This window comes from Raphanus sativus, chromosome 4 (genome assembly GCF_000801105.2).
Source record: "Raphanus sativus cultivar WK10039 chromosome 4, ASM80110v3, whole genome shotgun sequence".
Taxonomy (NCBI): domain Eukaryota; kingdom Viridiplantae; phylum Streptophyta; class Magnoliopsida; order Brassicales; family Brassicaceae; genus Raphanus; species Raphanus sativus.
The window spans coordinates 33,603,917-33,614,448 of NC_079514.1; the positions used below are offsets into that span (position 1 = coordinate 33,603,917).

The 10,532-nt window shown below is 35.4% G+C and overlaps 1 protein-coding gene across 1 annotated transcript; it reads right to left on the reverse strand.

Moving 5' to 3' along the window:
* Positions 1-7,802: 7,802 nt before the first annotated feature.
* Positions 7,803-10,532, reverse strand: LOC130511312 (uncharacterized). The gene is made up of 2 exons (XM_057008236.1): positions 10,119-10,532; positions 7,803-7,970 (listed from the first exon to the last, which is right to left on the reverse strand). The coding sequence occupies exons 1-2, from the start codon at positions 10,530-10,532 to the stop codon at positions 7,803-7,805; spliced, it is 582 nt and encodes a 193-aa protein (XP_056864216.1).

Below are 10,532 nucleotides of genomic sequence, written 5' to 3' on the forward strand. Positions count from 1 at the left end.
TCTCACCCCAACGTGTCCAAGCTTCACATTACAGTCTTCGTCCGGAGAGTTGGGGTCTATGGTGAGTTTGGCGCCATATTTCAGATCGAGGATCTGTTGAGAGTGCAGCATCGCTGCTGGAAGCAGGCCAGGTGCTTTCTCTGACGTCGCCTTAGTTCTTTCTTCAACTTTACTTTGGTTGATATTCGTATGTTATTAAGAACGTCTTTTATCGGTGATGTCGTTACCGGACTTGTTCTCTAAGCGAGCTCTTTTCAGAGCTGATTTCCCATGTTGATATTCTTCATCTCGCCTGGTTCTTCAGTTGGTATTTAATCGGTGGTGGCTTCTCCAGTTTGTTTTGGAAACATTATATGGCCTCTCTTAGTTCTGATGTTCCATATAGCATCCTGATCTTTTCTGTTCTTCAATCTGGTTGTCAAACTTGTCAGGTATTCATCCTCGGTTCGTCTGGTTGTCCCTATGTAAACCTCTGGTGGCTATGGGTTTTTAGCAACATGTCTTTTTTAAAGTCGTGAACTTGTTTGAACTTTGGAATTTTGGTTTGAATAATCTATGTCTTTGTGCACCCCATATTTGGGTTTTAGAGTTATATCTTTGGGTTTTAGATTTTTGGGATATCATGTTTTCGGCCAACTTATGTATTTCACCTTTGGATCAATATAATTTCAGATGGAAAAATATTAGTGTTTCATAAGCTCATCAATAAATATCTTATTTGACCGACCTTGAGCCAAGCCTAATGAAACATTGCATTAGGTTCTCAAATTTTTTGAAAAACTTACATAGACAAAAACCTCCAAAATTTAGTCTTAGATTTCCAAATTTACCAAAAAAAAAATTAGCTGAAATTTTCCAAATATCACCTAGGTTAGCTGAAAGACAAAGAAAGTTAGCAATAATCAAAAAAAAAAACAAAAACAGCTTAGAAATTTGCATGGAGATAAAAGACGGAAATAATTTGGTAAATTTAAATTCATTAAAGAAAAAAGAACAACTCAGGGGTTTTGAACCCTTGACCTATAAAACAATTATATCATGGGAAACAAATACAAACACATTTAAGGATGTTTTTTTTTACATTTATGGATGTTGTTCTAATTATTTAGTATATATAACCGGCCCTGAGATTTAAATTATATTGATCCTAGGTGATATTTGGAAAATTTCAGCTAAATTTCAGCTAAATTTTTTTTAATGAAATTTAAATTTACCAAATTATTTCCGTCTTTTACCTCCATGCAAATTTCTAACCTAATTTTCAGTTGTTTTTGCTTTTTTTCTTTGATTCTTGCTAACATTCTTTGTCTTTCACAAAATCTTAATAGATCTACAATCAAACATTCGATTTCAAACTATCAAAACGTAAAAAAAGGGATTATGTTGATAAAGATAGAACAAAATTGCGGCAGTTACCCATTGTGAATGGCTTCTCAGCCCTTCTATCATTTGTCTTGACCTGTGTTTTTGAACTTTATTTAAAACTAATTGATGATCCATATTATACATGGAATAATATTAACTGTAACTTATTCTTTTTTTACAACATAAATTCATTAATTAGAACGTTAGCAAATCATACGAATTACGAAAACATAAAATAGCTTAGGTAAACTAATAATAAAAATAATGGAACACATGAATTATCCCGAGAAAATAATTCTCTTTAAAAAATATTTATTAATAGAGTATCCATTCTATTAACTTTCTTGCAATCTTGAAATCTTCGTCGCACTGAGAACCCTGATTCTCTTTGTTGTATTTTGGTATTACTCCAATGTGATATATATATATATTCTTAAGTTTTGAATCAAATATATTGATTTAATCGTAAGATATAAAGATTGAAAATACGAATTTTCAACGATGGTATGTATATCGTCATACAACAAAAAGACTAAGGGCGGTGTATTCAATTTAACATTTGATGTGATTTGATTTTTAATGTAGTTTTAGATGATTTTAATAAGTTGCAGAGATTTAGGTGATTTTTGTTAAACTACTCTAAAATATCACCTAAAATCATGGGATTTGAGTTTTAATTTTTTTAACTAAGAAACTCCACCCAAACATCCTAAAATCACCTCAAAACTTTAAAACTCCACAACATAAAATATTTTCAATAACAGTGGATTTTAAAGTACTTTACAAAATGTCAAGTTCAATAACAGTGGATTTTAAATGAGTTTTTAAAATTCATGTTTGAATAACAGTTGATTTGTCATTTTAATACAAATCACCTCAAACTCTCGATTGAATACACCCCACTAAACGTTCTACATTGTATTTCCACCTCTTTTTTATGTAGTCCATGATTTCAACAAGAGTTATTAACACTCTGAGTCACTTATTGACTTTGCATGACATACCAAGTCACTTTCTGCTCCTCAGACACTTTTGCACATCTTTCAACATACACAAAGTCCATTCTATCCTTTTCTCTACCATCTCTTCGTAAAACATTGATTTCTAATTATATTTTTTTCTCAATTTTCTTTCTTTTAGTTTTACTTCACTATATTTTTTTCTGCCAATAGAATCTCCAAACCACAAGCCAATGAAGATGAATCAAAGTCAAATCCTGGCAAAACAGAATATGGAGATCGGAGTCGAGTCCTTCTGAAACGGGATCTGGAGATTGGAGTCGAGTGCTCGATTGCCTCACGATTTGAAAACTATTTTTTCGTTTTGACTATAATCGGTTAATCATGGGAAAATCTTGTGGGTTTGTTTGTGTTTTGACTATTATCGGTTAATCTATACAACATCTGTTAATCTATACAACATCTATAAGCCAAAAAAATAAAAATTTCATGAAGAAAATCAATTGCGGCTCGCAGATGAGTTGCAGAAATCGTTGGAAGCCCTAATTTGAAGAAGACGAGTTAATTACAAAATTGTCACTCTTCTAAAAAATATTAAAATTTAGCATAAATGAAGTGTACATGTGTACAAAACCGTTTTAGTGTACATGTGTACATTATCTCTATATATGTGCATCTTATATGGTGGACTGCACACATGACCAGTGTACATAGATGTCGACATGTGCACTTGCTCATTTATGTACACATGTACACTTAGTTCGTATAAAGAAAGATTAGTATGGTTTCAGTATCATCTTGCCAATTTGGATTATTTTCCAGTGTCATTAAAAACAGATGTAGGGAATTGGTTTTGGTGAAATCAAAATTTTGAGAATATGAGTAGTCATTGCAGGTAGAAGAGAGTGCCTTATATGTACACATATTCACGTTATCCACATGTACATCGAAAAAACTATGTATATGCTATGTTTCGTATCCACATGTACATGTCACAAATGACCAGTGCAAAAAAATGAGTAAACATTCAAGAGTCTTTTGAAGTACAAACAATCATTTTCCCCAAAAATTTCGAAAATCTCAATTCTCAAGAACCCTAACTTTTGAAATTTCAATTCAAGACAATTAAACTCGTTTTTCATCAACCCAACTCATCAATCAAGCTAATGGAAGCATAAATAACGATTTTAGAACAAGAAATCGAGCAAATCCCAATTTTTAAAATTTGAACTTTTTCAACCAAGAAAGATCAACTCGAAATCTCAGTACCTTAGCTTGCTTTGAGGAAAACCGAGATTATAAGGAGAAAGAGATAGGGATTTCGAGTTCTCAGCAACAAGAATCACAAAATTTCGTTGAGAATTGAAGAAGTTATGCTCTTGAGCTCTTGAGAGAGTTTGAGAACTTGAAGAAATCAGGAAGGGGAGAGAGAGAGAGAGAGAGACGAAGAACTCAGTGGTGGGAAGAGGAAGAAAAAGAAAAAAGGATAGAATAAAGATTTCATGTTTTTTTTTTTTTGTAACAAAGGAAGGTTGGGACAAAGTGTCCCAGTAGCAACAAGTGACTTTTTATGATATTATAAAGATGAAAAGTGACCTAGAGTGTAATTGTTTCATTTCTTTCAACAATAGAGTGTAATTGTTTCATTTCGAGTTATTAACACCACAGGTCAGTTTCTATGTTTTTATTACACTCTAGAGCACATTGTGCTACCTAGACACTTTTGTGTGGTTAAAGACTCATTTATCCCTTAAAAAGCAAAACAAAATATGGATATTTCAGTAAAACAACATTGTATCTGGTTAGGTTTGTTAGATGGTTTGAATTTTTCTCGTTTCTTTTGAATTTTGAATATTAAAAGTGATGGCCCACCATTTTCAGACATGTCCACCTATTACTTCCATTTTTCTTCATCGTTTTTTTTCCTTGTTCATTCTCTACGTTTTTTTTTAAAACTAAAATCTGATTCTTAAATATCTTTTCTCAAGAATTTTTTTATGTAATCATTTTTTTTATTCGATCTATCTTTTAAGATCTGTGAAGGAGAGAGAACAGACGGCGGTGGAGGCGGTTATCTCACGATGGCGAGGACTCGTAGTAGCCGTGGGAAGGAGAAAGAAGAAGGTTAGTTTTCCGTCTCTGTTATTTAGCTTGAGGCCTCGCATCGGAGCAATTGGGTTAATTTGTTTAATTTAGGGTTTCTTATGTGGCAGATGCGGCGGATTCAGGTGTCGATAATGTGAAGGAATTGCTACATGAGCGGCTATTTGCGACCGATCGTTTCCCAAGCGAGAGGACAAACATATAATCGACGTCGGATTACTCGACGACGTAGTCCAAATGGACATTAAACTGCAGTGTACTTATCTGACTTGGACATCAAGAGTACACAAGGACTTGGACGTATAAACTACAGTGTACACAAGGACTGCAGATGTAGAACGGGAGTGTGAAGTGGAAACTATGTTGTCTTGGACACATGGACGCTTTATGTTGTCCACGTGAACGTAGGAGGAGGTTGAAGTGTACACTAGGTCGTTATGAAAATTGGAAATATAGTGTACAAATGGACTTCGACATTTTTTACCTCAAATTGCGTTAGAGGCATGTACATTGAATTAGAGTGTACACATAGACTTTGACAATGAGTGTATATGTAGGGACTTCGAGATGGACTTCAACATCTGTATGCAAGTGTGTAGAAGGACTTATGGACACCATAGGTTGTACACCTGGACTTGTGAGAAATGCGGGGTGTACAGGGGTTAAAGATGTGAATGACAAAAACGAGTAGACATGGTTTGTTTAGTGAACACTTGCACATATGGACGTCATATATTGTCCACGCGAACATTAGAGGAACGTACACTAAGACTGCAGATGTAGAAAAGTTGTGTGAAGTGGACACTATGTGGTTTGAGACATGGTCTGTTTAGTGTACACTTGCGCATATGGACGCTATATGTTGTCCACGTGTACATTAGAGGAGTGTGAAGTGTACATTAGGTCGTTATGGACATTCAAATGGACTTCGAAATGGTGTACATAAGATTCATCTGAGGCATGGACATTTAATCAGAGTGTACACATGGACTTCGACAATGAATCTATATACAGGGACTTCTGAAGTGAACTTCTGAATCTATATACAGGGACTTCTGCAGTGTACACGTGGACAAAAGAAGTGAACTTCTTATGTGAAGTGTACACGTAGACACAGTTTAAAGAAGTGAACTTCTTTTGGCCTTTTGGCCTTTTTTCATATACATTGACACCGACAGTGTAGATATGAATTTCATAATTGTACACATGGATGCTATTGGTGGTCATAGGGACAAAAGTGATGCGTACATGGACCTCATTAGTTTATTGAAGGTACATATGGACACCTAATAGTGTACACGTGAATAAAATAAGTGAACTTATTATGTACAGTGTATAAGTGGACACAGTTAAAAGAAGTGAACTTCTTAAGTTTAGTGTACACGTGGACACAGTTAGTGAAATATATGCATAACATTTATAGGTAATTGATGTGTACATGGACACCATTTTGGTATACAAGAACACGATCGAGACACACATGTACAACAAATCATGCATGTTTTTGGTATACAGGAACGCGATCAAGACACACATGTACAACAAATCATGCATGTTTATTAATGTACACGTGGACACCAGCGGTGTTGGTATGTACACCATAAATGTAGACATAAACACTATCAGTGTACAAATGGACAACATATATTACTGTGAATGTACACGTTAAGTTTAATCGTGTTTACATGGGATGTACACCATAAATGTAGACATAAACTCCGAGAGCGAGCCGACGGAGGTCCATTCACCAGGGATGACCATGCAATGGTCCAACATTATAACTTGCAAAAATAATTGTAAAAAAAGAGGTTAAAGTTGGATTTGAGAAGATGACAGAAATAATAAGCAGAACAAACCAATTTCTAGCCGCAATCCGTATGAGGAATATGCAGTATCTCTGAAATTTTGTTTTTTTTCTTTTTTCATTCAAATGAAGGAGACAACGAAGATGAAAAGGGACTGTGAGATGTAAAAACCCAGAAAATCTGGACTGTTGGATGGTGAAATGAAAGATGTAATCGGATGGTTTAGATTTGGTAGATATAAGTCTTGTAAAAAAAAAATCAGAGTGGATCTATACCGTCCAAAAAAAATAAAGATGAAGGGTGGAGAAAGGTTCCCGCTAAAACAAAAGACATAGTTAGCAAGTGGGGTAGTGCTTTAGGTTATGTTGTGACAGCTAGTTAAGACAAGTGGGAAGCTGTTATAAAAAACTACCTTAGTAGTGGAAAGTGCTTCATTTTGTAATTAAAAACATGAAACTGTCCTATGGCGTAAATGTTTCTAAATATATTGTATCAAAATATAAATATTGAAAAGTTCATCCGGTGGCATCAATCTCCTTCCTTTTGAATCTAGATCATGACGAATCCATGGTGGTTTCTTGGAAGAATGTTGTTTCCATATCACATCAAGTTCTAAAATGAACACAGTCTTCAGTCTTGTCATCGAACATGGCATCATAGTACATGTCGGAGATTGAACAGTTGAATTGGAAAGAAATGAGGTTACACTCCAATCCATCGCAAAGCAGTATCTTCTCCACAGAAGAGAAGAACACTAGACATAGACTCGTCAAAAGAAAACACATCTTGATCAGAGTTAGTGCTCGAGCGTTTTAAAAATGAAAGTCGCATTCTTCCTCGCAATTACCCGTCTCGTGACCCGCAATTATTAAAAAGAAGATACAGCCTATCTAAGGCTTTGTAACTTATTCTTTTGGGGAAAACTTTATAAATATTTTTTTAAAATTTTTATTTTATAAATAGTCCCCAAAAATCAAATTGATCAAAATAGGTTTCGCTAAATGGATAAATGACGATTGTACACTTATTTTAATTTAGTTAACTATTTTAATATATATATAAAATAAAATTAAAAAGCAAAGAAAAAATAAAATATATATATTTTTCGAAATAAGTTTCTTAAAAAAATTCACAAAATTGTTTTTGGGGAAACATTCGTGGATTAGGATTAATCAAGGGGGGTCAAACCTGATCGTACATGGACGGTAGTTGGAATCGGCGGCTCTCCTAGGATTCTCTCGTCTGGGAATTTATATCTTAAAAATAGTTTAGTAAAGTCTTCCTGAATATGTAGGATATATTCTTAATTAAAAACAAAAAAAAAACAAATCCCAAATTCAGAAAGAAACAAAATTTGATAAAATTTCAAATTTATTGATAAAAAGAGTAACTCATTTACAAAAGAAAACTATATAGGAGCTTAAAAGAATGAAAAAAATGTTTCAAAATTTCCTAAGAGGGGTAGACTTCAAACCATCTTCTGAGCAACCTTTCCATCTTATGAGTTCCAGAGTACCTGAGTGACGAGGTACGATTTTGGATGGCCTTATCAATGCTGTGCGTGACTGCTTCAACTGTTAGCTTCTTTCCTCCATGCCTTATGGAGTTTCTGTCTCTCCAAATAGTGTAGAGTACTGTCTGGAAGCTGATCCGATGCACTGTCAATGCTACTTCTAGTAACAGTCAGCATGTAGGCGATTGTATCATCCCAATCAGGAGTGATGGCTCTACCGAACACCTTTCCAGCAATATTAATCCAGACAGTGAAGGTAAAGGGACAGGGAAAAAACAAGTGCTCACTACTTCATTCCTCTCTCCACAGGAAACACATCAGTCCTGTTCGGAAAATGGATGCTGCGACTACCAACAAGCAACAATAAATTAAACGATGCGGAGGATGGTGTGTGCTAAAGTGTCGCCGCTACAAGGCCTGTTCGTTTTAAAACCGCAGCACTAGCGTCAGCGGCGATAAATAAAGCTAAGAACGGAAGTAATTTTGCTTTTCGTAAAATTATGTCAGCTACAGCGTCAGTCGCAAGGGTCGGTTAGAGACAGGAATTCGGAGTTGACGATTCCGCTGTTATTTCTAGTGTCGCATTTGCCGATCATTAATTGCTGTAGCGACTCACAAAGAAAATCTCTTCTGCCGCAACTGTGATGAATTTATCATGATCGTAGCTATTATTTTGAACGCTGCCGTTGTCGCTGGCGTTTAATATGTTAAGCTAGATGGGCTTCACACTTAAAACCAATTGGTGATAAGTGGAGTGACCCATCTATCTTATATACTAGTGAATATTAGTTCCAACTTCCGATGTGGGACACTTTGTGTCTAATACGCCTCCTCGAGATGATGGCTCTTTGAGCGTCAATCTCGGAATTTATGGGCAAAGATCGATGGGCCAGCTTTGGGCACGGATCGATGTGGATCGGGTTGGACTTTGTGGATCGTGGGCTCTGATACCATGTTAAGCTAGATGGACTTCACACTTAAAACCAATTGGTGATTAGTGGAGTGGCTCATCTATCTTATATATTGCTTAAGATCTCTTCCAATATCCGATGTGGGACTTACGTCCCTAATACGCCCCCTCGAGTTGATGGCTCTTTGAGCGTCAATCTCGGAATGTTTGGGCAAAGATCGATGGGCCGACTTTGGGCTGGATCGATGATGGATCGGGTTGGACTGCGTGGATCGGGCTCTGATACCATGTTAAGCTAGATGGGCTTCACACTTAAAACCAATTGGTGATAAGTGGAGTGACCCATCTATCTTATATACTAGTGAATATTAGTTCCAACTTCCGATGTGGGACACTTTGTGTCTAATATAATAAACGAACAGGCCTACAGTGAAAATAGTCACCAGAATGTAACGCGACTGATGCTGGAATTTTAAGCGATCAGTTATTGCTCGGAAACTGCCGCTGCGTCAATTTTATTATTAACACAGGCGCGTCATTTTCTCCGATGTCTTATACGTAAAGCAACAAAATTAAAGTGTATCTTTTAGATGCGAACGCTGCGGCAGCGTCTACAGAAAGACACGGCTATCCTTGAGTGATACCCCAGTTTCTCATCCTCACTCCCAGGGGCGGATCTACAGTGTCACGTACGGGGCACGTGCCCCCAACTACTTTACAAACTTTACTTAGGTGTCCCTTATACTGTTAACTCTGATAGAGCAATTGGTATAGACGCTCTAGTTAACTCCAGCATGTAAGACGTTCGAAGCTCCTACTTGGCGTCTTTTTTTTTTTTTTGCTGTATAATTATTAATTAATGTGTTGTTTCACTTTCACACTGTACTAGTGTATTGTATCTTTCTTTAGTTATTGTAGTAGCATTTCCCTACTTTTTGTTTTATTATTAATATTTTTTTTTTTGGACAAAGTTTTATTATTAATATTACTCTCTCTTTTTCCTTGTTAGCAATGTCTTTTCTTTATTTGTTTTTCATAGTTTCTTTCTATTATATTTTCATATTTAGAGTTAAATTTGCTTTGAAGCATATTTCCTTATTTTAAGAGTAACCATCCACAATGGATAATAAATGAATAATACTAATTAATATTAAAATAAGAAATCATTCGCAATTAAGTTAATAAATTTAGAATTTAATTTTTAAAGATATATATGATACTGACATATTGTTATCTATTGTAAAATTAATGTGTAATTAATAACATTTGTAAAAAATATAATAATATAAATTAATTATGAATTGAAACAAATTAGTGTTATTGCTGTTATAACAGTTTATTGTTATTTATCCTTTGTTATTAGCAATTAATAATTTTTATGAATAATTTTCTATATTAATTTAATATTATTAATTAATTTTGTGCCCCCATCAAATAGCCGGTCTGGATCCGCCACTGCTCACTCCAGTGGCTAACCTGTCCTTTATTGCTAGCCAGACTATGAAATCTTGATGAGGCACAGCTTGTGGAAACCATACGAGCTTGTGCAATGGGATCTTTGGGTTTTCCTCTCTCAAGAACTCCCAGGTTTGGGCAGCAGAAAACACTGGTTTGAAATTGTCTTGTCCATGTCTCCAAAGAATCCTATTCGGAGGATCCGTACCAGCAATTTTCTCATGCACCTGAGGGTATCTTCGACTTCCTGTACTTCGAATCTTCCATCTAGCACTACAACTTGCATCAGCAACAGTTTCTGAGCGCACTACACCCATATATCTCAGCCCCAGATCACCCGTGATATCAATTAGCTTCCCAAGCCCAAGCCAGTTATCAAACCAAAAAGACACAGCCCTCCCATCTTGAATTTCTAACCTCAT

Excerpts from the sequence above, each read along its gene's own strand:
- LOC130511312 (XM_057008236.1), bottom strand. The coding sequence starts at position 10,532 with ATGAGGTTAGAAATTCAAGATGGGAGGGCTGTGTCTTTTTGGTTTGAT. Across the intron at positions 7,971-10,118 it reads AGGACAGGTTAGCCACTGGA|GTGTTCGGTAGAGCCATCAC; the intron begins GTGAGCAGTGGC and ends ATTGCTGGAAAG.